The 26,095-nt window shown below is 46.3% G+C and overlaps 2 protein-coding genes across 8 annotated transcripts in view; one reads left to right on the plus strand and one right to left on the minus strand.

The window, feature by feature from the left end:
- Positions 1-1,976: 1,976 nt before the first annotated feature.
- The window catches only part of DNMBP (dynamin binding protein), a 94,241-nt gene continuing 70,122 nt past the window's right edge, over positions 1,977-26,095 (minus strand). For 4 of the 6 annotated variants that reach the window (XM_059661092.1, XM_059661088.1, XM_059661089.1 and 1 more), the window contains 11 exons: positions 20,480-20,676; positions 19,575-19,592; positions 19,007-19,206; positions 17,388-17,518; positions 16,331-16,435; positions 13,136-13,264; positions 11,399-11,731; positions 10,298-10,477; positions 8,051-8,249; positions 4,908-5,455; positions 1,977-3,804 (listed from right to left, as the gene is read on the minus strand). In XM_059661092.1, coding sequence (XP_059517075.1) covers positions 3,619-3,804; positions 4,908-5,455; positions 8,051-8,249; positions 10,298-10,477; positions 11,399-11,731; positions 13,136-13,264; positions 16,331-16,435; positions 17,388-17,518; positions 19,007-19,206; positions 19,575-19,592; positions 20,480-20,676 — 2,226 coding nt within the window. In that variant the 3' untranslated portion in view covers positions 1,977-3,618. The remainder of the gene's footprint in view (positions 3,805-4,907; positions 5,456-8,050; positions 8,250-10,297; positions 10,478-11,398; positions 11,732-13,135; positions 13,265-16,330; positions 16,436-17,387; positions 17,519-19,006; positions 19,207-19,574; positions 19,593-20,479; positions 20,677-26,095) is intronic. The other 2 variants (XM_059661091.1, XM_059661094.1) reach the window with 1 other exon arrangement.
- LOC132214241 (histone lysine acetyltransferase CREBBP-like) overlaps positions 22,197-26,095 on the plus strand; it is a 390,706-nt gene continuing 386,807 nt past the window's right edge. The window contains exons 1-2 of one of the 2 annotated variants that reach the window (XM_059661115.1): positions 22,197-23,041; positions 23,078-24,853. In XM_059661115.1, coding sequence (XP_059517098.1) covers positions 22,284-22,841 — 558 coding nt within the window. In that variant the 5' untranslated portion in view covers positions 22,197-22,283 and the 3' untranslated portion in view covers positions 22,842-23,041; positions 23,078-24,853. Of the gene's footprint in view, positions 24,854-26,095 lie in introns of those variants that run through there. The other variant, XM_059661114.1, reaches the window with a different exon arrangement.

Consider the following 26,095-nt stretch of genomic DNA (forward strand, 5'->3'; position numbering starts at 1 on the left):
GCGATGTTCTAACATTTTCCATGCACTAATTCATTCCATCTTCCCAACAACTTCATGAAATGGATAGTAGTACTATCATTACTTTAGTTTTTATATTTTTAAATATTTTTTATTAGAGGCCTGGTGCATGAAATCCGTGCACTTGCGGGGGGGTGGGGAACCCTCAACCCGGCCTGTGCCCCCTTGCAGTCTGGGAGCCCTTTGGGGGATGTCCGACTGATGGCTTAGGCCCGCTCCCTCTGGAGAGCGGGCCTACGTTGGTAGTCAGACATCCTTAGCACTGCCGCGGAGGTGGGAGAGGTTCCTGCCACCGTGGCTGCGTTCGCCAGTCGTGAGTTGGGCTTCTGGCTGAGCAGCACTCCCCCTGTGGGAGTGTACTGACCACCAGGGGGCAGCTCCTGCATTAAGTGTCTGTTCCCTGGTGGTCACTGTGTGTCATAGCAACTGGTCGTTCTGTCATTTGGTCAATTTGCACATTGTCCTTTTATTATATGGGGTTGATTTTTTTAGAGAGGATGGGAGAGAACATTGATGATAAACATCGATCGGTTGCCTCCTGCACGCCTCCTACTGGGGATCAAGCCCGCAACCCGGGCATGTGCCCTGACCGGGAATCGAACCAGCAGCCTCTTGGTGCATGGAGCAGCACTCAATCTGCTGAGCCACGCCAGTCGGGCTACTACTGTTACTTTAGATGAGGAAACTGAAGCAGGGGTTAGGAAGTTGCCAAGGTCACAAAGCTCTTAAGTGTCTGAAGTCAGACAGTCTGGCTCCAGAATGAGGTGTAAAGACTCAGCTTGAGAGCCTGAGGCCCAACTTTAAATTCAGGATCCATCGGAAACTTGATGTGAGCACGTCACAATGTGGATGGACCCCATTTTCCTAACCCATAAAATGAAGAGTTGACCTATACGTTTCTCTCCCATGAAGACGCCCTATTCAACCATGATTTCTGTCCTGTAACAGTATCACGTGATTATTTCAGTCACCCACACGTCTTCAATCCTGCCTCTGCCAGTGCTCCTGCTGTCTCCCCATCCCACCCCCAAGCTTGCCCAACTTACTGCCATATGACCTGGTTAAGCTCCAATGCATCCACATCCATAATATCAGGAAAATACTCACCTCTTAGAAATTCCAGATCAGAGAATTCAGCTCCTCTGTTCTGCCAGGATCCTATATAATAAAAGCCTAATATGCCAAGCGTCCGACCATTTGGCCAGTCACTATGACGCACACTGACCACCAGGGGGCAGGCACTCCGACCAGTAGGTTAGCTTGCTGCTGGGGTCAGGCTGACTGGGAGGGACTGGGCAAGATGGGCCAGACACGCCCTAGAGCCCTCCCATGATTCCTCCTCAGCCCTGATCATGCACTGGTGGGGTCCTCGGCCTGGCCTACGCCCTCTTGCAATCTGGGACCCCTCGGGGGATGTGGAGAGCCGGTTTCAGCCGGATCCCTGCAGGCCAGGCCAAGGGACCCCACCGGTGCATGAATCCATGCACTGGGCCTCTAGTTTTATAATAAAATGCCTTAAAACAGTGGTTCTCAACCTGTGGGTCGCGACCCCTTTGGGAGTCGAATGACCCTTTCACGGGGGTCGCCTAAGACCACTGGAAAACACATATATAATTACATATTATTTTTGTGATTAATCACTATGCTTTCATTATGTTCAATTTGTAACAATGAAATTGGGGGTCACCACAACATGAGGAACTGTATTAAAGGGTCGGGCATTAGGAAGGTTGAGAGCCACTGCCTTAAAATAAGGAAACAATCACCTGCAGCATGGACATCTCTTGAGTACAGTAATTCCATCGATATTACATTTGACAAATACATTTTGATTTGAATTTCTTGTTAGTCCTGCCCATCTCCTGGAATTTGGGCATTAGTTAATTGTCAGAAAGGTACCCTCAGAAATCCAAGAGGAAAGTTCAGGCTAAACGTGGAGGGAAATCAAGAAAACACACTCATGGTCCTTAGAAACACTTTTATTTATAAAATAACTACTCCAATAGAAACATCTCTAAATATAAACTATTCACAAGGGGCTCACGCTGCTGCCTTCTGACCGACCCGCAGGCGCCTGGGCTCAGGAGCCCAGTGTCTCCCAATTCATCAGGAGGGTTCGGCCCAAGGTGCACTGGGTGGAGCAGGGGCTGTAAGACTGTTCTTAATTCCCTTTGTAAGACAAATTCATAGTTTTCTGTTCCAAGGTAGGCTTCACATGGGGGCAGACCTTAAGTAAGAGCCCTGCTCAAATAGAACATTTTGGGGAGAGTCTTCAGGTGAGGGTTAGCAGACACCTTCCGGAGAAAGGGGCAACCAGGCACTTTAGAATCTTTTTGGCTTAGACTGTGATCTCTGAAACATGGAGGTTAGAGTAAAACAGAAAATGCTATTTCTAAGTCTCGGATAACCTACTTTCAGGACTGAGTATCCTAATTCAAATAAGACACGTGTTAGGCCAGCAGGTGTGGCTCAGTGGTTGAGCGTCCACCCATGAATCAGGAGGTCACAGTTCTATTCCCATTGGGGTACATTCCCAGGTTGTGAGTTGGATCCCAAATAGGCGGTGCCCAGGAGGCAGCCAATCAATGATTCTTTCTCATCATTGATGTTTCTCTCTCTCTTTCCCTCTTCCTTCCTCTCTGAAATCAATAAAAACATATTAAAAAAAAAAAAGACACGTGTTAGTTTTCTGCACCTGTGGACAGCACTGAGTTGGATGAAGGAGAAAGGTATCCTGTCTTCCACCGGGCTGGGCTGGTTTTGGCTCATTGCAGAGTGAATCCTTTTAACGAAATGGTTGGAACTCTGACCCTATTCTCCTTGGAAAAATCTATCAGTTATGGGTTGCAGAGAGAGAGCCTGGGAGATGATCACACAGTGATTGTATAAAGTAGACATAACTCTCAGAACGGTGTAGATGACTGCACCTATAAGAAAGAGAACCTTCAGATAAAGGTCGAAGAAAAAGAAAGACGCTAAACCTCTTAAGAAGGAGAAAGAAAGCAGTCGAATGTTGCATAACCAATCAGTGAACTAAGAAAAAGATTACACACGCTAGTGTTTTAAGGACTTTTGGAAATTGGGGTGGGCACATAGGTGTGAACGTGTGCTAGACGTGAAGCTTTGAAACACCAGAATTGATACAATCTCAGCAAACTCCTTGCCACAGGCAGAGACTTAGCCTAAAAGGGCTTCCGGAGAATTCTTTTTATCCAAGTCGATTTCTGTCAGGTGATCGTGGAGCATGGTACAACCAATGCCAACATCTTCCAATGCTATTGCATAGCTCCCAGCATACACAAGATACAGTCTTCTGCTTGGAAATTTCTCATTTCCATAGGCTGACTCAGGGCTTGCCGCTCTTCTCGTGGTCATGGAATTATTTTCAAGCTCCAGGGTTCATGGCAAATTCTAGAAATTCTAGTAAGCATCAAGGTTGCGAACCCAATGGAGGAGAACAGTGGTATCTTGTGCCCCCGGTGGCATGGTTGAGCACTGGGGACAGGGCCTGTGCCTCCCGAGCGGTGCCCTCTCGGGACCTCCAGAACCTCCAGCAGAAGGAAGCGAGGGCAGCAAGGCTGAGTGGGAAGCAGAACAGGTTCAGGTGTACTCAGCTTTGCGAATATAATTGGATGGAACATAGCCCTTCTTCCCATTCACTTCGGCTAACCACCATTCTGTATTTCCTGTGACATCTTTAAAGTCCAGGATCGTGAGTCTCTGGTTGGCTGATACACTCAGCTCATTTGGGTTCCGGGCCTTGAAGGTATAGACAGCAAAATAGACCTGTGTGGGGAGAAAAGCTGAGTCAGGCAACGGGAGACGGCCTGGAGTTCACTGTTCCTCAGCACGTCCTGCAGTGAGGCGGACGGTCTGAGCCCGCACTGTCAATACGGCACCCACCGCCACAGGTGGCCCTTGAGCACTTGAAATGCGGCCAGTAAGACAGAGAAACTTACTTCTTAAAATCTTATTTCATTTTAACTAACTATATAATTTAAACTACAGATAGCTGGTGGCTACCACAATGGACAAGGCAAAGTCAAAGAAAACCAAAATTCATATCAGAGTCGACATCCTTAGGAAAACATGTCTCCCTCAACATGTCTAGAGAAACTGTCCACTGGTGGGTCCAGAACTGGGATGTCCATCTGGGCCAGAGAGAAACAGGCCTGCGCCATGCTCATCTGACGGACTGAGGAATGCGGGTGGGACGTCCGAGCTGAGAAACGAACGAGTGGGAAACCTGGTGCTTTGGAATCCAGAGCTTGGCAAAGACAAACACTTCCACAACCCAGGGAACGACCGAGACTCTCAGCAAAGGCAACCCCACGGGAGATGAGCTCACAGACAAACGCTGTAGAACAGGCACGGCCACTCACCGCTGCGAGACGGAGCAAAGGCAACAAGCAGAGCTGAGAAGCTAGACGTGGCTTTAAAACGTGCAGGTTTAAATGTTCAAGATACAAAGGCTACATTCAGATCCCCAAGACAACAGGCCATTACGCAAAACAGGAAAAACCGAAACAGAGCCAGAATTTTATTTCTAAATTCTAGAACTAAAGATATAGTATTTGAATAAAAAACTCAATAATGGGTTAAACAACAGACTTTATACAACTAAGGAATTAGTAAATCAGAAGAGTGGGGAAAGTTTTCATCGTAACACCTTGTAAATGCCCAATGACAGAAAAGGGGCTCAGAAACAGCTATGAAGAGCCGGCCTCAGAGAGGGCCTGGGAGGTGTTGAGCTGCTCACTCAACAGCACGAGTATTTGTCTATGAGCCCAGGCCCTGGCACCTCTGACTTGCGCCCGCCCTGAAAAAGCATTATCTGCACCCACAACACACCTGCCACCTGTTCTGCGAGGGGAGCAGGGAGCACTCACCTGGTTGCCCAATGCCTCACTGCTCTCCAGCTCTTCGTTTTTATCTTCCAGAGACTGCGCTGTTCTTGCACATCCTTTTACGAGGTCTTTCTCCTGCCCGTTTCGCCCTGGGACGGAGCAGCCAGCCATCTCTGGATGCTGGGAGTTTCGGTAGCTCCTCAGGGTGGGCGCAGGCTGGTCAATGTCTTGGGCCACGTCGGCGGAGTCCCGGGGCCTGGGCTGGGAGGTGGAGTGCGGGTCTGAAGGGCGGCTGGAAGGACTGCTCTCTGAACTGCCCACGTTTAAGGAAGCACTGAGAGTTGCTTGGTCAAGTTCCTTCAATGAAGATGCCTCTTGAGGCTGTTTGTGGCAAGGCCCCGACGGGAAGGCCACAGCCATGCTGCCGGGGTTGAAGGTCGAGGTGCTGTGGCTGTCCTGCCGAGGGAACCTGGGGGAGGAGCTGCTGTGCTCGGACTCGGTGGAGGAGTGGCTGCCCACAGAGGCGTCGGAGTGGCTGCGGCGGGCGTTGTAGGGCTTCAGGAAGGAGCTGTACACGAAGCCTTTGGTGACTATGGGAAGGAAAGACGGGCATGAGAAGCTTGTAGCAGGAGGAGGAGGGACGAGGGACGGAGGGTCATCAGCAGAGAAGAAACCATGGTTTCAAGGTTTCCATAGTGAGAGACACAAAGTAAGATGCCCAGTGAGCAAACGGATCAGACATTCAATCCCAGGGTACAATGCGGTGGGTAGAGACGAATCGCGGTGACCGCCTGCCAGTTCGTTCTTGTTACCTCAGAAGAGACGAGTGATAAGGAGGCCTCGTGGAGAGTCAAGGGGAGAGAAAGAAAAGGACAAGCTGGAGAATGAGCACATGAAGACAGCTTCACAGGATACCTGGATCACGGAGGAAAGGACTAAGGGACAACTTAAGGGATGGGTTCAAATACAACAGTGTGGTACAGAGGGATCGGAGTAACCCCCTCATGGGCAGAGCCCCTCAGATGCCTCCTTGCCCTCTTTCCTTCCACTTGAATCCCCGTCTCTGGTTTAGGAATGTGGTGGGAATAGTCAGCATAGTCTAAGGGGGAAGCTGTTTCTACTGGTTGGAATCACACACACAACACATGCACAGCACATGTTCACCTTAACTAGTTGCCTAAGATGATGACAGAGAGGGCCTTCGGCTAAAACTTTAAAGTATAAATTGGGAATTGAAATCCTGAATCGACAGGAAAATGCTTTATGATACCAAGAAACAACTATCTGTCCAGGCAGGGACCCCCATGTGAGCCCCCTCTGTCTCCATCTTCCATGCGTTTCCTGTAGCTAAAACAATGCTGGCACACATTTGTTTTATCTGCTGAGAGATGGGGAGGGGCCCCCTGGGCAGACGGTGAGGGGTAGAGGGTAACAGCTGATCCGGATACTGTGGGCTTCTTGCTACCACTTTATTTATCAGGACTGAGCCCATACAACCCCAAGGACAAGGGAGCCTTTTGAACAGCTTGGATCTTTACAAGGAGTTCATCTGTCCATGAATCCAGCAGGGGCACTCACCTGCTCACCACTTGGAAGGCCCCAGCCTTTGTCCTTCCTTTCCCATTTCAATCTCTATTCTTTGGTTAAGAAGGGGTAGGGGAAGGGATACTTTTAAAGAAAACTGAGAAATGTTAACGTTTTCACTCTGGCGATGTGAACATAGATATTTATTATATATGCCCACAGTCCATATCTGACATGCTCAGAGCCAGATGTGCTTTAGAGGTTAGATTTTTGAATTTGGGGAAGGTAAAGCACATATACAATCTCTGTATATAAAAGCCTAAGTGACCAGTTGACTGGTCGCTATGACACTCACTGGCCACCAGGGGGCAGACGCTCAACACAGGAGCTGCCCCCTGGTGGTCAGTGCGCTCCCCCACTCACTGACGGGCGCCAGATGCAGGGCTCACAACTGGCCGCCACAGCCTGGAGACCGCAGCAGAGCGGCAGCAGCGGCAGGCCCAGTGGGGCCAGGAGGTGCAGGAAGGCAGGCAGCGTTGGACTACGGGTTTCGGCCTGATCCCTGCAGGCCACACCAAGGGACCCTACCAGTGCACGAACCCGTGCACCGGGCCTCTAGTATATTTCATAATATCCCCAGCAGGGTCTGGGTTAATATTCCATATTCAAATCCACTAACGTTTCTGTAGCAAAATAGATGGCTCTTCACACCAAAGTGGATAAGTAATGATTATAAACAGCCTCACATCACTTTGGTCAGGTTTTGCCACCAAATGAATTCAGATTAGGCAGGTTTTGGCAAATGAATTTTGGGAGGGAGAAAAAAACAAACCTTTGCTTTTTCAAAGCTTTTCAGATTTTGATTTGTGGGGAAAGAATCATGGATCAGTATCATTCTTTGTGTTTTTCTTTTCTTTTTTTTTTTAAAAGCATTCTTTTTAAATTTATTTTTATTGATTTCAGAGAGGAAAGGAGAGATAGAAACATCAATGATGAGAGAGAATCATTGATTGGCTGCCTCTTGCACATCCTCTACTGGGGATTAAGCCCACAAGCCAGGCATGTGCCCTTGACTGGAATCGAACCTGGGACCCTTCAGTCCACAGGCCGACGCTCTATCCACAGAGCCAAACCAGACAGGGCTGTGTTTTTCTTTAAATTCTGTACCCCTTTCCCATGCCCCCCACCACAAAAAAAGCTATGAGCTGTTTTTAAAGTCATCCACGAATAGTCATGAGGTAAGATTGTTATGGGAGGAAAACGAAAACCTCTATCCTACAGGTTTTAAATTCACTCCCGCCTAAGCACATTCAGAGCTCGGGAGAAGGCCGCTCATTTTGTGATTTGCTCGGAACTGGCTGCGAGGGCACAGGCCCCATCAGGCAGCACCCGCTGCCACAGGGCTGTGAAGCAGGGCCAGACCTTGCAAGGGGAGGAATGGAATCTCCTCAGGAATTGGTAAAAAACAAAACCAAAACTGAAGACAGGTTTTGCTTCAGGAATCACTTGGGCATTATACTCTCTCGAGACGGACAGAACTTTCAGGGTGCTTTCCCCTTTAATCAAAGACTCGTATTTTTCCCGGCCCGGACAGGATCCAGCTCCAGCCCAAAGCCCTTCCTCACTGAGAGCCACAGTAATCTGGGGCCAAGCATTCTTACCGCCATTGTCAATCAGCCAGCGGTTCGGGCTGCCCATGGGGTCCTTTTTCTTGATCACGCCCACCAGGTCGCCTTCCAGAAGGGAGACATCCAGGTCTTGAGCAGCATTGAAGTTCCGGTCTGCTTGGAAGAGCTTTTCTGGGGGATACCTCGCCAGAAGAGAGGCCCGGAGTTCTTCCGACTGCAGCATGTAAGTTGGCTGAAAGGCAGCACGAGAAATACCATCAACAGAAGCCCTCCCCGGCCATGATCCCAGCAGCTGGGTTTAATCCCGACACCGTCAGTCTCAGAGTGGGGACAACGACAGCCAGCTGCTCCTGCGCCTGAGTCCGTCCCCGGGGCCGGGGAAGAGTGAAGATCGCGTAGGCCTCGCTTTGGTGCCTCTGTAGCTATTAAGGAAATTTAACTCACAGTTTTACTGTTATCTTGTGACAAAAACAATATGACTAAAGTGCCACCTAGACACTCAGAATACCTAATATTACTTAATATTACTGGGTCTTTGTATGAAGCTAAACAACCGAGACATTCCTCATGCTGACTTCCCCATCTATATAAACAAATAACATTCAATAAGAACTTCTATGCATATATGCATAACCCATGGACACAGACAGCAGTACGGTAAAAGCCTTGGGGGAGGGGGGGGTGGGAGGAAGGTGCAAGGGGGTCAGTGAGGGGGAAAATGGGGACATATGTAACACTTTCAATAAAGATAAATTTTTAAAAATAAGATAAAGTAATAATAAATTTGATTCCCCCTTTTAAGCTAATCTAAATTAATGTCTATGAGATTGTATGGGCAAAAATACTGCAAACAAAGATAAGTCTTCAGTCTTTTAGATCATGACCTGATGTAATCTGGCTTAGCTTACCAAAGTTTTTAAAATATGGAAGAACTGAGTTTTAAAAAAATGTAACTGCCAATGTCACCCCAATAAACTTAATTATATATATATATTGCCTGGCTGAGCATGTCTCAGTGGTTGAACGGCTCAATTCCTGGTCAGGGCACATGCCTGGGCTTGATCCTCACGGTGGGGTGTGCAGGAGGCTGCTGATCAATGATTCTTTCTCATCATTGATGTCTCTCTCTCTCTCTCCCTCTCTCTTCTCTGAAATCAATAAAAATATATTTAAATATATATATATACTAGAGGCCCAGTGCACGACATTCACGCACTGGGGGGTGGGGAGATGTCCCTCAGCCCGGCCTGTGCCCTCTCGCAGTCCAGGACTCCTCAGGGGATGTCTGACTGCCAGCTCCTCAGGGGAGCGGGCCTAAGTGGGCAGTCAGACATCCCCCAAGGGGTCCTTAGCGCTGCCAGGGAGGTGGGAGAGGCTCCTGCCACTGTCACTGCGCTCACCAGCCGTGAACCTGGCTTCTGCTCCTTAGCTCTGTAGTGAGCCGGGCTTCTGGCTGAGCGGCGCCCCCTGTGGGAGCACACTGACCACCAGGGGGCAGCTCCTGTGTTGAGCGTCTGCCCCCTGGTGGTCAGTGCACGTCATAGTGACCCGTCGTTCCACTGTTTGGTTGATTGCATATTAGGGTTTTATTATATAGGCTATCTCCAGGTAATAAAGCAGTTAGCCATGAACTGTTTAGCAGTAAATCAAATAATTACCTCTTCTGATATATGATAAAAAATAGGGAGGCCTGGCAGAATGAACATACCCTTAAATCTGCCCCCTTCATTAAATGATCAAAGTACTAAGACTACTAGCTCCTTTCACTGTAGAGACAAAAATCCAAGTGTGCTTTTCAGAGGGCGTTTGGAAGTACATACCAAGTGTGAGAAAACTACAGGTGGTCACTGTCAAGTACCAGCAGGTACCTGGTGATGCTCGATAATAGTGAGTACATGAATGGATGAGTCCATCATAGGTAAGAACTTGATAACCTTTTTTTATTTACTATAAAGTATTTAAACTCCTATTAAATTGCTAATTTGTAGAGACAGCTGAGTCCATTGATGCTAAAAATAACAACAGTGCTTACGGATTGCCAGAAAGTCTCTGAGTGCTTACATATGTTAACTCATCTAAGCCTCATAATAACTCTCCGATGCAGTATGATTATCATCTGTGTTTTAGGGAAGAAGAAACCCAGGCACAGAGGTCAGGCACTTGCTCAAGGACGTACAGTGAGTTAACTGTCGGTACCGGGATCTGAACCCAGGGGGCTGAGCTCCCGAGTTCACATTCTGAACAACTAGGCTGTGCGTCCGCTCTCTAGTCCCTACTCACCAGGCCCAGGAGTGGCTTTCGAGCAGACTGGCGGTCCACGGTCTTCCTCTCCAACGGCCTCTTGGTAGCTGGGAGAGTCTCTGGGAAGAAGGTGAAAACCTGGAGCTGCTGCAGAACCCTGCTGTGCTCCTCGTGGAAGACGGCAATAAGGTTTCCCTCTCTGCCGGCAACTTTCAGCAACTGGAGACCGTGGGAAGAGCAGAGAGAGGAAAGAAGAGAACACGGATGAAAGATCCCGACTGACAGTCTCGTTAAAACCAACTGGAAGCTACAGTGGAGCGGCAGTTGACTCTGTGTAAGCTACTGACACTGCAGCCGATGCCAGGGACTGAGCTGCCGGCGGGCACGTTGGCTGGCTCTGCTGGGGCTTGTTCAGGCTGGAAAGAGAACCATTCAAAAGCCAAGGGTTTAGCCCGGCCGGTGTTGCTCAGTGGTGGCCCACGCACCTAAAGGTCTCAGGTTCAATTCCCAGTTAAGGGCATGTATCTGGGTTGCAGGTTTAATCCCCGGCCCTGCTCTGGGTGCACACAGGAGGCAACCAATTTATGTGTCTCTCACATTGATGTCTCTCTCTTTACCTCCTCCCCATTCCCTCCCTGCTTTCCACTCTCTTTCTCTAAAAATCAATGAGGAAAACAAAACAAAATCAGCTGAGAATTAACAAAAAATAAATTAAAAGCCACGGGCCTGGACAGTGTGCCTCAGTGGTTGAGAGTTGACCCATGAACCAAGAGGTCATGGGTTTGATTCGCGGTCAGGGCACATGCCCCAGTTGCAGGTTTGATCCCCAGTAGTCGGCGTGCAGGAGAGCCAATTGCAGTTTCTCTCTCATCAATGTTTCTATCTCTCTCCCTCACCCTTTCACTCTCTAAAATCAATAAAAACATATTATTTTAAAAAGTCATGGGCTTCACCGGCACCATCAAGGGTTAAAGAATTCCAATTCCTAATGGGCTTGACCTAATAACATATTTAATCTATCTATTTTGAAGGATATCTCAAACAACCCTACTGTGCACTTCCAGAAAATCACCAGGAGAACTTCAGAGATGAACTCTCCATGGGGGGGGGCGGGGGGAGGGGGGGAGGTGAGGGACTCACTGAAAGCAGTGGCTTCAACTGCTCCAGAGCCTGGCGCACGAAGTTGCAGTGGGCCTCGGCGTAGCCGTGGACACAGTTGGTGAAGAGGCCCTGGGCGTACTGCTGGAACTTGGGCAGCTCATCCAGCAGCTGCGCATTCAGGGCCTCGTAGTTGTTCCGGGCCGACTGCAGCTCCTCCAGGGTCTTCTTGTCCTTCAGCTTCTCCGCCCGCTCCGTGCAGTTGTAGAAGTCCAGCAGCTTGTCAAAGCGCTTCTGCACCAGCTTGTGGGGCCCTGTAAACATGCTTAGTAACTGATTGAGGGGGGAGATGACCAGCCGCTCTGTCCTCTCCTTCTGTAGGGACAAGAAAGGCACGTTGCTCAGTATTCCACACTTGTTATTTCCCATAATACTCTTCAGGCTGACTTTGTTATGTCCTACACCATCTGCTGTATTCCTAGTGCACAAGCTCCACCCATGCAGATCCAACTGTCCTGCTTACCCAATCCCAGATGAATATACACACTCCAAAAACTTCTCAATTTATGCCTGGCTGACGTAGTTGAGTGTCGACCTATGAACCAGGAGGTCAAGGGTTCGAGTCCCAGTCAGGGCTCTTGCCTGGATTGCAGGTTCGATCCCTAGCAGAGGGTGTGCAGGAGGCAGCTGAGTGTGCATATTTTCCTCAGCTCCAAGCCATCTGGACATCTCCAAGACACTATCAACCCCCACCTATTTCTTTCTACTTTGGACCAAACAAATACCACATACAGTTGATTCTTGGACAATGCAGGAATTAGGGGTGCCGACTTCCTGCACAGTCGAAAATCCACATATAACTTTGGCTTCCTCAAAAACTATACTACTAAAAGCCTACTATTGACCGGAAGCCTTACCAATAGTCGATTAACACATATTTTATATATTATATGAATTATAATCTGTATTCTTACAATAAATTAAGCTAGAGAAAAGAAACTGTTAAGAAAATCATAAGAGCCCTAGCCAGTTTGGCTCATGAATAGAGCGTAGGCCTGAGGACTGAAGGGTCCCCGGTTTAATTCTGGTCGAGGGCACATGCCCGTGTTGTGGGCTTGATCCCCGGTAGGAGGCATGAAGGAAGCAGCCAATCAGTGATTTTCTCTCATCATTGATGTTTCTATCTCTCTCTCCCTCTTCCTTCCTCTCTGAAATCAACAAAAAGAAATAAAAAGTCTTTAAAAAAAGAAAGAAAATCATAAGAAAAAGAAAATATGCTTACAGTATACATAAAAAAAAAAGTCTGCGTGTAAGTGGACCCATGCAGTTCAAACCAGTTTTGTTCTAGGGTTAACTGGATATCTATTTAGAATTCAGAAGCAACGTGGCCTTTAGTACTTTCTTTGTAGTTTGTACAATCTCAAAGACCTATTTGTTAACCTCTTAACAATTCCTAAATATTCCTTTTTAAGTTACCATTCCAATCGTTTCCTTTTGATCAGAGTTATCAATTGTGATCCATGATTACATTTCCTAGTTTTCTTTTGCTGATCACAAGCTACGAAAAAATTTGTGTGAATACATATAGGTCCTACCTGGCCTTTAACTTATTGAAAGTCATCCTTTGAATATAAAATCCCGCTGCAAAGATCCTAGAGGACGGCCAGGACTCCTAATGCACAGAGCATGTCTCTGTGCTTAACTTTTCGTCAACTGGAGGTAGAAAGAGCCCCAGGAAGAGGACCAACCGTGAACAGTGTGTTGAAGATTGTCACTTACAAAGTTTGTGAAGAGCTGGTCACTGATGTAGCGATGCACCTTCTCGAACTGTTCCAAGTCCTTGTGTCCCTTCTCCATGCACACATCCCACATGCTCGCCGCAGCCACCACTTTCACACAGGCTGATTCCTGGAGCCAGAGAGGAACAAAGGCAAGTAAGATCCCTAATTTGAGGGTTTCTTAATGCATCAAAAAGTCAATTAAATTGAAGTCAAGATGATTCCTGCAACACTGTGATAATGAACAATCATCTCTCCTCTTTGCATCTTGGCTCATGCTGTCACCTTCTCAAAAACAACTGCCCAATGCCCCCTGGGTAATGCAACCTTGCTTCCTTCACTCAAACTCTGGCACTCCTGATGGCTCTTGCTGCCTTTTTCCTTGCAAAAATACCTCCTTACACACAACATAACTTACTAATGTGAAGGCAGCATTCATCTGTAATAATGCTGAAAATACGAAAAAATAAGTGAATGCATAGTAAACGCCTCCTGACTGATCCTGACAGTTTTTAAATACCAAGTTGGTTTTCTTTGGCTATTTAAAACAAATGATGGGCATTTGCCTTCTTTATTTAAGTTTGGGGGAAGCATATTATTTTAATGTTAACTAAATAAAATCTAAAACCCCATTTATATATTTCAAGGGTAAATGAAGTCCCTAAGCCAAAAATATTTAGTGCCTCATACACTGGTTTGATATTTTATTTTACTATACTTTTGACCTCTTGTCTTTAAGTCCTTTATCTATAATGTAAATAAAGCCAGGGTTTAGTTGGAAAGATAAAGTGGGGAATCTTTCTAATTCCACCCGAGTGGGGGAACTAATGTGAAACACGATGTCCTCTTCTATTCTTTTAAAGTGATGTTGTCAAGTTGCAAAATATCAGTCCATATGCCAACGTGGAGACCAAATGACAGTCCATGTCCCTCAGCTATGTTCTTGCTGGTCCTCTGTAACAGCCAATCTATGAGCTAACGTTACTGCTAGCAGGCCTTTTCCACTTTATGTCAGTGACACAACTTCAACACTTTCTCCCTTAATTTCCTCTGCTAGCCGCCATCTGCCCGTCAAGTGCTGTCAATGTTACACGTGTCCCACCTCAAAATGCTTCTACCCGTTGCTATGGAGATGAGTCTTTTAAGAGTTGGGGGCTCTGGTATACTTGCTGTGCATTTAGAGAACACGAAGAGAGAACAGCCAACATGGAGTAGCAAATGGAGGAACTGTAGGGTCAAGTCCTCAGACAAGGGAATATACTTAGTAGTTGTCCCAATATATTTTGGTCAAATCTCTCATTTGAAGCCAATGCACGCCTTAAAAGTTTTACCTAGTTACATTTTGAAAATATGAAGAGGGAGAGTTTGATATTTAAAGGAGATGTAGGGGGCATTTCAAATCAGTGGGGACTACTCAATAAATGATGATGACAACTGGATAACCAGTTATAAGAGAAAAATAAAGTTGAACCCCTACCTCAAACCTCTATATACTAAGGTAAATTCCAGCTCAGTCAGTAACTTTAACATTAAAAAATGAAATGATAAATGTACTGAAACATGGGAGATATTTGTTATTTATTATCTCAGAATAGCAAAGGTCTTTTGAAGTGTGACACAAAACTAAGAAGCCATAAATGAAATGTCTACTTAAACTACAAAAAAATGAAACTTCTACACAGAGAAAGCACTTTAAGCAAACTCAAAAGTCAACAAACTGGGGGGAAATATTTCTACACCATTATCTCAGACATAGGGCTTTTTTCTCGAATGTATACAGAGGCTCTACAAATCAGTAAGAAAAAGATTAATAAGTCCATAAATAAGTGCCCCCCCCCCAATATAAAGAAATCACAGAAAAAATAATGACATAAACATGAAAATATCCTCAATCTCATTCAAAGAAATGAAACTTTAAATGTTTTTACCTATCTTTTTTTTGCATTTTTTTTTTTTACCTATCCGTTAAAGACATTTTAATTTTGATAACACTGTGTTAGCAAGGGATGGGGAAACCGTTTCATACATTAATATATTTTTTTCACACATTAACAACATCTAGCAAATTTACACTGTCATGATTTGGCTCAGAAAATCTAGTACTGTTGGATTCTAAATATATTCATAGATCTGAAAATTATGTATCTACTAGGATATCCCTTTGCCAATGTTTCTAATCTTTTGCAACTACAATTTAAATAACTATCAATAAGGGATTAGTTAAATATATTATGGCATGTCCATACAGTTAAATGTTATGCAATTGTAAAAAGAGAAAAGGAGCAAGAAGCTGTGTGTGTACAGGTATGGACTGACTTCCAAAATGATGCTATTAAGTGTAAACCTAAGATGCTGAACAATGTGTAGCACGCACATGCACACACACACACACACACACACACACCCAAGGCGAGAGGAGTCTAATAAATGACGCCCGTCTCTATAGAGGATGACTAGGAGACAGGGACAGGGGAAATCATTATTTTTATTTTTTACTTAACCCTTTGGTACCTTTTGAATTTTATACCATTTTACTTAGTTTAAAAAATGATTTTTTTTTTAAAGCAAAAGACTTCTTTTTAAGAAAATTATTTCATAGGATGAGATTTTCATGTGCGAAGGACAAGTGTAGCCTAGATATAAACACGTTCTACAGAATCAATGGGGAGATTAGAAATACGGAGAGAACGGACTCTAGTCCTGGTGTGACTTTGTGAAGGAGGTGCTGTCCGGGGACGAGGCGAGGCCCCGGGCCTGATCTCCTAGCTGCTCCAGGCCTGGTTCGAACAGCGTTAGAGGCCTTCTGAAGGGCAACTAAGTAAGTTGGAAATAAATATTATTATTAGAAAGACCTCCACAGGAACTATTCTCTTACTCTTCTACCTTTAAAATTGTTTTGACAAAATGGACGGTGATAAGTGCTTCTTCCATAACTGGGGACAGGAGACAGTAAAAAGGTGGTGGGGAAGACTGAGAGAGAGGAAGGGCTGGACACTTTAAAATTAATACAACAGGGCTGACCTCCTAAAGGTTACTTAACTTTTAAGGAATCCCTAGGAATCCCGATAAAAAGCATGTCATGGCATAATGGTCATTTGAATCCAGATCGTTCAATATTCAACAACATGCTGGGCGAAGGGGAAAGTGGACAGCATGGTGCCCATGTGATCCTAACCAGAGCGATGTCCTCACTCACCCGGATGTGCTGCAGGTAGAGAGACAGGTCTCGTATAAAAGATTTGATCAGTCTTTCCTGCATTCGGAAGTTCTTTTCTGTTTCTTCAAATGCTTCATCTCTTATCTGTTCAAAATAAACAAGTGCTGTTAGCTGATGTGAACTCTCCCTCCATCTACCTTATTGGCAAAAGTATCTTTCTTAAAAACACCTTTTGTTTACATTTTAAACCTGTGATGCTTCCCTGAATCTTACTAAACTGAATTTAAACGGCTCCGCATGGCTTTGAGAGAGGGCCCCCTACTGTCGCACCTTACCCGCTCCGCCCTGATGGAGACCCTTCGGTCTGGTGAGGCTGCTGTCCACCATTTTCCCTGGCACCTGCCACATCTGTTGACTCTATGCCTTTAACCCTGTGTTGTTGCTTTGCCTAGTGTGCCCTCTCCTCTCCCTATTCCCAGCTGCCCCCCCCCCTCCCTTTAGGCTCAGATGAAATCTCTGGCCCACATGAAGCTCACGCTCATGGAGCTCCTGTTTTCTTGAGAACTACACCGTGTAGAGAACAAACTGCAAAGCTTAGCAACTGACTTTGTTTTCACTTGCGTTTTCCCTTACTGGTATCGTGTATACGTGGGCATAGTGAATGAAGACTGGAGACTTCGGATCTACCCTCAGCACTGTCCATCACTCAGTCCCTCAGACTTTTATGTTTCCTTCTGTGCATCATACGGTATTGAATTTAGGTGAGCTTTTAAATCCTTTCTAGCTTAATAGGTCTGCAATTTTACTTTTATCTCCCTAAATAAATTATAACTTTTTATGAGTGTCTAAAGCCACAATTATTGGCCTTCTGATTTGCCTTTGTACACCCAGGCAGCTCACCCAAGCATGGAGAGAGGGCTGGGTGGGTGGATGGACTGACATCACCAGTAGCTGCCGGGTCCAGTATCCACCAGCCAGCAAACACCAGGGGAGGTACCAAGAGGGAAGTCATGCCAGTTGATACCACACAGGCTGCCCCACGGAGCCTTGAAAAGCTGCCAAAGACAAGCTGAACCTTGACGTGCAGGACCCTCACCTGGGGAGCAAAGCCAGTGAGGTGCTTCAGGTGGCTGCTGACGCGGTTGGATTTCTTGATGATGGAGTGGATGTTCAGTTTAGAAATTTTCTCCATGAGGCTGTCTTCATCGCCCTTCCGGTACTTGAGGACTAGGGAGCGAGTCAAACTGGTGAGTTAGAACGCTCTTTCCTGAGCATAAATAGACTATAAAATAAGCTACAAAGCAAGACTATCAACCCAAACTAGAGCTAGTGCTCGATTTCAGTGAGCTTAGAATGAGTACAAATTATTAATCGAAATCACCATTTATGGACAGAGAGAATAGAATACTCAAGGGCAGAGAGACACTGCACAGACTGGAGAAGGTTAGCGACAAGGGGGAGAGGTAGCAGGTCTAAGGAAAAGAGCCTAAACATTTGAACTCATGGAAACATCAGAGTTCAATGCCAGGGTCTGTCATTTCATCAAAGTCTGTTCTTACACAAGTCACTTAACTTCTCTGAGGCTCATTCCTCTCCAATAAGATGTAGAAAGTAACAGTATTTGCCTTATAAGTCCAACTTAAATGGTCACATACATATACGAATGAGATAGTTATATCCCATTATCTCACACAGTAAAATGCTATACAGGAGTTATTTAATCGCTGTGTCAAACATTAGGCACAATCTGCAGAAAAGACTGGAGCTCACAGTAGCAGGGTCATAAGGGGAAGGGTGGGGGCAGCAAAAAGACACACATCACCATGGAAGATGAAGAGGACATTACACCAGGAGATATGAACCATGATGGCTACGTGGCCAGAAAGCTTTTACAGCCACAAGCAGCATGACTGAAGTAGGAGGCAGAGGAAACGGTTTAGGTAAAGTGAGGAGAAGAGTGGAGAACAGGAAAAGAGGTTACACTACATTATACATTTTTTGAGGATATCAATAATGTATCAGTTCAGCATGATCACCATACTACTCGAATGTTCAAATTAGAGCCTTAACAAGACATTTGATAAAAAAAATAAAAAAAAAGAAAGAAAAGAAAAGAAAAATAAAGAAAATAAATGGTTTAATTCATTCTACACTATAAAGGAAGAAGGAGTGGGTGGTTTGGTAATGGACTGTGCAGTGTTGGGGGGGAGGAAGGGGAACTCAGGCGAGAGAGGCAGGTTTCTGAGCGTAGCCAGGACTGACGGGACCCAGAGATGGGGGCACATGGGGCTTTTCTGGAAGAAGACTGAGAGTCCTCACTTAAATAGAGACAGTAAAACACCTAACCAGACGTGCAGAGCAAACAAATGTAAGCACAGACTGAAAAGGATTGCCGTCAATGAGTTGAGAAGGCAGTCACTCATGCTTGGAGGAACTCTGGAGCAGCCATTTTCTAATCAGTCTTCATACCTCTTGGCAAAGACTCGTGCTGCTATAAGCTTTATCGGAGATGTCGATTTCCAATAGGCCATGGCTGTGCTTTCATTATTACTGCTCTCTTTCTTCAGATCACAGTTCCCCAAAATTCCTCTACTGTTCCTTCATCACAACCCTATAGCCTACCATCTGCTTCGTCCATCTCTGGTGGAATAAATCTTTTGAGAAGAAGAACTTCTCAAAGGCATAGCTCCTTTGTAGCAACTATGCTGTTCTTACCCAGATCCTTCCGGCGTTTGTATTCATTAATGTTAACGTTGATTTCCTTGACTGCAAGGACTGCATTGGTTAGAGGCACTTTATCTGGGTGGGATTCTGGGGTGGAATTCAGCAACTCCATTAGCAGCAGTGGGTAACGCATTACTCTCTGCACTGGTTTGATGAGGAAGGAGCCCAGATTAATATAATTTGTGCATCCCCTATAAGAAGGAAAAACAGAGCCTTTAGTCCACTGTCAATAAATAATACAGGACCCACAGGGAGTATCCTTGATTCCTAAGCAGAGCTCTGTTCTTTCTTCCTACTTTCTACTTTCATCCATTCATGTTTCCTGGACACCTAATAAATATATACCAGGCACTATTCCAGGTGCCGGGGATTTCGTAGTGACCATAAAAAGTCCCTGCCCTGATGGAATGAGACTGGCAATAAACAAATATCCTATAAAGTGTCATTGGGTGGTAAGTGCTATGGAGAAAAATATAACAAGGTAAATCTACTTCTAGGTTTCTGTCTATAAAGGAAGAAAATTTAAAAATGAGTTTATGCAAGTGGCGAGGGAACTTACCATTCGTTGTACAGGCTCCTATAGGGCAGTGAGCATGAAAAGAAATCAGACAGCTGATTAGAGATAATGCTGATTTTCATATTTTTCTCAGAACATATCAATTCAATGTTAACACCTATTAGTTGAGCAAACAAAAATCACATGGGATAAAAGAGAAATTATGAATGTCTATGGCAGCATACCTAGTCTATTTAAAAAAGTTAGTAAGCCCCTAATTTCACTTTGATCTACTTAGATATATACATTAACATGCCTCCCTAAGACCAGGAAAATCTCACCTGATGATCAAGATTAACTGAATTTGCCCTGGCCAGTTTGGTCTCGTGTTTAGAGTGTCGGCCCGAGGACCAAAGGGTCCAGGTTCGATTCCCAGTCAAGGGGAGGTACCTGGGTTGTAGGCCCAATTCGGCCTGGGTTGGGGCATGTGTAGGAGGCAACTGATCGATGTGTCTCTCTCATATTGATGTTTCTCTCTCTCCCCCCCCCCTTCCTCCCTCCCTTCCACTCTCTCTAAAGATCAGTGGGGTGGTTGGGGGGGGGGGGTATTGAGCCTAAACCGGCAGTCAGACATCCCCCGAGGGGTCCCAGATTGGAGAGAGTGCAGGCTGGGCTGAGGGACAACCTTCCGCGCCCCCCCAGTGCATGAATTTTGTGCACCGGGCCTCTAGTGTATAGATAAAAGTGCCTGAAATGGATAAAAGTACAAGCAGGATGCCACTTATGATTTCCATGATATATGATGGAAAAAGGCAAGTTACCTAATAGAACCTATAATAATATATCATTTATGTTTAAAACAAGATGGACAATGGATATCATAAGCAGTATAGACATATACATGGGAGTGATGATCAAAAGGCAGAACTAAAGAGCTATGATAGAAGTGAAGTGGTCAAAACTCCTACTTAAGCTCTGCCACGGAGTCCTGAAGATGCTTCTGGATTCTCTCATCCTTCTCATAGATTTCCAGCAGTGAGGTGGCCTCATCGTGGTTCTGGCAGTAAGCCCTGTATGTTCCCTCAAGCTCATCCCGGTGATCAAGAAACACAGGTCCTTTAAAATATACACATACAGTGTTTTTAGTAAATTTCTTCTCAGTATCCTAAATGTAAGGTGTATAGGCAAACTTTAATGTCAGTTAAACCCTACCACAAGAAATGATAGTAAGACTACCCATCAAATTAATAAGAAATTTCCATGTAATAGCTTAAAATACTCTTATTTAAAGCAAAATTTAAGAGACATGTTATCCATGTATTTACTTTTCAGTACACACACACACACACACACACACACACACACACACACTCAGCTGGTCCCTGAGACAGTCTCCAGCCCCTTTTCAGTCAGGCAGAGAGTAAGGGGCTTGCAAGTACTTTCCTTATAAGTATGTGGTCAGACCCACTAAGGATCACACCCTCTAAGCCCCAGGAAAATCTCTATAGGGATGAAGAGATCCTATTACAGCAGCAGTTTCCAATCTCCTCTCTGTGCATAAATTGAATACACAGGACTTTAAATGAAATTCATTATATTAAAACATCTATAATAATAAAACCAAGTGAAATAAGCCAGTCAATAAAGGAAAAATACCACATGATTTCACTCATTCATGGACAATAGAGACCATTATAAACTTTTGAACAATAATAGATACAGAGGCAGAGCTGCCTCAAACAGATTGTCAAACTGCAGCGGGAAGGCCGGGGAGGGTTGGGGGGCAGGAGGTAGGGGGGTAAGAGATCAAGTAAAGGACTTGTATGCATGCATATAAGCATAACCAATGGACATAAGACACTGGGGAATAGGGGAGGCTAGGGGACTGTCTAGGGCGGGGGGATAAAATGGACACATATGTAATACCCTTTGTAATACTTTAAGCAATAAAAAAATAAAAATTAAAAAAAAAAATTAAAAAAAATAATAAAACCGTATTATGCAAATCGACCGAATGGCTGAACGACAGGCAGAACAACCCGTCACTATGATGTGCACTGACCACCAGGGGGCAGACACTCAACACAAGAGCTGTCCCCAGCCTGCAGGCCCCAGGCCAGCCAAGGCAGGTGCCAGTGGCCACTCCCCGCCCCCCCCATCGCCCCGCTGGCTGCCCTGCAGAGGGAGGCAACTGGCCGTGGCAGGGGGCAGGGGGTGGGGGGCAGGGCCAGCAAGTGGGCAGCACCAGGCCGGCCAAGGTGGGTGACAGTGGCCCCCCACTCCAATCACCCCAGCAGTTGCCCCACAGATCGGCCCTGATCGCCCGCCAGGCCTAGAGACCCTACCCATGCATGAATTTTGTGCACCAGGCCTCTAGTTTGTAATATAAAAACCCTAAACATATGACACAATAACATGTACTTTTTATGAAGCATTAAATAGTAAAACATAGCATTGACTCTAATAGTAATCACCATAATTTCAAAGTATGATGAGTGATGTAAGAAACTGGTAATCTTGATTGCTTCTGGCTGATATTTGCAACAATCTAATGTGATACGAACATGCGACTGCAGTTGGTGATGAAGTCACAGGTCCTGCTAATAACAGTATGTGGTTTGTGCCCTATAGGCATACCTTAAAAAATGCTACATTTCAGTTCAAAATTATTGAACATAGGTCGATAGCTTTCTTCTTAAAGCTCTCAGGAATTTGTGAGGGTCGCTGAAGGAGCGAAGGAGGAACTGCACGAGGCTGACAGGTTCCCTAGCGATGCTGTTGCCGATGCACAGCCAGGGCCAGGACCGCTGTGTCCTCACCTGCACTGAGTGCAAGCAGCGGGTGGAGACAGGCTGGCACTGCCCCGGGTGCGAGGACTACGACCTTTGCATCAACTGCTACAACACCAAGGGCCACACCCACGAGATGGTGAAGGTGGGGCTGGGCCCGGATGAAGAGGCCGAGGAGGGCGATCAGGGCGGCAACCAGGGGGAGATGCAGTTCAGGAGCATCCGGGAGGCTCGGCGCCTGAGCATCCTGCGCAGCATCCGGACCCTGAGGCACGCCCGCCATTGTGGCGACGCCAACTGCTCTCGGAACGACTGTCAGAAGCTGAAGCGTGTTGTGCTGCACACCACGCGCTGCCAGCTCAAGGCCATTGGAGGCTGCCCAGTGTGCAAGCAGCTAATCGCCCTTTGCTGCTACCATGCCAAAGAATGCCAAGAAAACCCATGCCCCGTTCCCTTGTGCCTCAACATCAAACAGAAGATCCGCGAGCAGCGGCTCCGGCTCCGCCAGCAGCGGATTGGGAACCGTCTGCTGCAAGGGTAGCTCATGCACCAGCGGATGCCACCAGGAACTCCCGTCACGTGCCTCAGCAGTCTGCCATCCCCTCCTTGAGCACCACCCTGGACACCCCCACAGCAGCCCAACACACCCCAGACACCACAGCCTCCGACTCAGTCCCAGCCCTGGCCTGTAAGCATGTCACTAGCCGGCTTCTTCAGCTCGGCCAGAACTTCTCCCCACCAGTGTCCACGGGAAAGCCCACTAACCTTCAGCCCAAGCCCAGCCTGCAGCCCAGCCTGCAGCCCAGCCTGCAGAACCTGAACGCCATGCAAGCCAGCGGGCCCCGACCTGCTGTCCCTCCGCAGCAGCAACAATGGGAGGCCTGAACCCCCAGGGCCAGGCCTTGAACATCGTGAATCCGGGGCGCAACCCCAGCGTGGCGAGAATGAACAACAGCACAGAGAGATGCCGCGGAGCAGCAGCAGCAGCAGCAGCAGCAGCAGCAGCAGGAAGGCAGCGCTGGCATGGCTGCAGGTCTGGCAGGATACACCCAGTTCCAGCAGCCTCAGGGACATGATGCCACCCGCAGCCATGCACCAGACGCAGATCCAGCAGCCGATTGGGTCCCAGGCCAGCCATACCCTGTTAGGCATATTCTGTACCTTTCCCTTGCCCTCAGTTTCTCCCCTGTGCTCAGTACTTTCTGTTGTCCCCGCTTGAGGCTCCTGTCCTCTCTGCCGTTTTCCTGTTATTCTCATTTCAGGTGTCACAGGAGACAACTGAGCAGCTGAGAAAAGCAGCTCTAGACCCAGCTTCCTGCAACCACCTGCACCTCCATCCGACCCACCCAGAGACATAAATATCCCGCCCTCCCTACTCTTGCTTGCTGAAATGGATATGCTGGTGTGTATTAATAATACCATTTCTAGCCCTAACCGGCTTGGCTCAGTGGATAGAGTGTCAGTCTGCACACTGAGGGTCCCAGGTTCAATTCTGGTCAAAGGCATATACCTTGGTTGCAGGTACATCTCCAGTAGGAGGTGCAGGAGGCAGCTGATAACGTTTTCTCTCATTGATGTTTCTAACTCTATCCCTCTCCCTTCCTCTCTGTAAAAAAAATCAATAAGATATACAGTGGGGCCTTGACTTACGAGTTTAATTCGTTCCGTGACGGAGCTCGTAACTCAGAATACTCGTATGTCAAATCTTAAAGTGAACGAGTGAGACACGTGATGCTGGGCTGATGTTGTGGCATTCACTGTGATGTTCGCTGCGCCAACTAGCGGTGGGGTATCTGAAGCTGGCTTGTAACCCAAGTTTTAGCTCACAACTCAAAGCAAAATATCGGCCGAGAGAGGGCTCATATCTTGAAAAACTCGTTAGTCAGGACACTCGTAAGTCAAGGCCCCACTGTATTTTTAAAATTAAAAAAATAATATTTTTCTAAATTCTCACAACGTCTTTTGACCTGTCTGCTGTCAGCACGGACCTAACAAACCCCATGAGCCCCAGCAGCACATGCTCTCAGAGAGCCACAGGCCTCTCCTCCCTGGCCAGCAGATGGCCACATCCCTCAGTAGCCAGGTGAGATCTCTGACACCTGTCCAGTATCCAGACCCCAGTCGCAGCCTCCACGTTCCAGCCCATCACCACGGATATGCCCCAGCCTTCACCACACATCCTCTACCCCGAGACTGGTTCTCCCCACCCAGGACTCCCTGTCACCATGGCCAGCTCCATAGATCGGGGACACTTGGGGAACCCCAAACATGCAATGCTACCACAGCTGAACACCCCCACAGGAGTACATTGCCCAGTGAGCTGTCCCTGGTCGGTGACACCACAATTGACACCCTAGAAAAGTTTGTGTAGGTTTTGTAGCATTGTGAGAAATCACTTTTTTGTTCAATGTTCTTGGACCATTTGTACTGAAATTCAAGAATCTAGGCTCTTTTTATTCCTAGATGGAACTGCTACTTCTAAGCCACAGAAGGGTAGATTGCTGTTCAAAGAAACAATAAAAAGTATATGTTTTTGTTAAAAACCAAAAAACAAACAAACAAACAAAAAAAAAAAAACAAAATTACTGAACATAAAGATGTAATTATTTTTTGATCCAAGTTCATGGACTCCTTGAAATATAGCCACAGAGCCCTGGTCTACAGCCAATTAGGAGAGGAATAGCCCCTATTTCATTTAGAGCTGCTGCCTGACTGCCGATCCCGACCACTCTTCCTCTCGCCCTTCTTTCCTTCACTCAGCACACTTGTCCTTCCTCTTCAGCCTGTACTGCTCTCCCCAAACAGCGCTCCTCTCTCAGAATACGACCCTACTCACTGCTTCCCCTGTAACTATTTCTACCAGTTGCTCAGGGACCCCCAGCCCTTGCCCTACAATGTCACCTCTGTTCCCCCTATGTTGTGTCCTATGGAATTCCCTAGTCTTGTACAGATCGGATCTTATTTAAATTAAATGTATTCCCTTAATTATAGCTCCTTTCTGCGAAAGAAACTTGATTTGCTCATAAGCATCACACACAGGCTGCCCTGTCTCACTGGCAGCTTTGCTTCTGTCTAACCCTGCAACTCAACAGGCACAGTAGCGGGGCTGGGGCTGGCTACCTTCGTGACCTTCAGGGCCACTCTGAAACCCCATGGCCACTCTGAAATCCCTGAGCCACCTATGTCTTCATCTAGTTTTACCATCTGATATTTGCCTGCCTTCTTCTCTTACATTATTCCTTTGTATATCCAATCCCTTCCAGCAACCCTAGAATCATCCCTGTCATACGGATGATTATTCGCATTCCTCCATTCACTGTTCTTCAACCTTCCTCATAGAGACTATTCTACACCAACTACAAGCCAGCAAAGCTACACCTCAATTTCCAGAGTCGTTCAAACTGTGGGTCACAACCCATACGTGGATCATGAAATTGACTTCACAGGTAATGATCAGCACTCATTTGGGAAAATAGAAAATATCAGATAACATTGGACATAGTAAAAGCAAGCACAGGCATACACACACATACTAGTACACATATCCTGGGGCCTTATGTTAGGTATTTCTTTCTGTAGGACATATTTAAAATACTTTAAAAGCCAGTCCCTTTATATATTAATATATACACAGTCTCCTGATACTTTCTTCTTTCTCAACATCCTCATCTTCTAACTCATCCAAGCCCTGAACACTTATCATTCTTTCCTTTCCCACTAGATGCTGCCCTGGTTGTACTGGAATCCTTCTCCAATCAGGATTAGCAAATTAATTCGGTGCTGCTTTCTTCAGCA

Source organism: Myotis daubentonii, chromosome 13 (genome assembly GCF_963259705.1).
Source record: "Myotis daubentonii chromosome 13, mMyoDau2.1, whole genome shotgun sequence".
Taxonomy (NCBI): Eukaryota; Metazoa; Chordata; class Mammalia; order Chiroptera; family Vespertilionidae; genus Myotis; species Myotis daubentonii.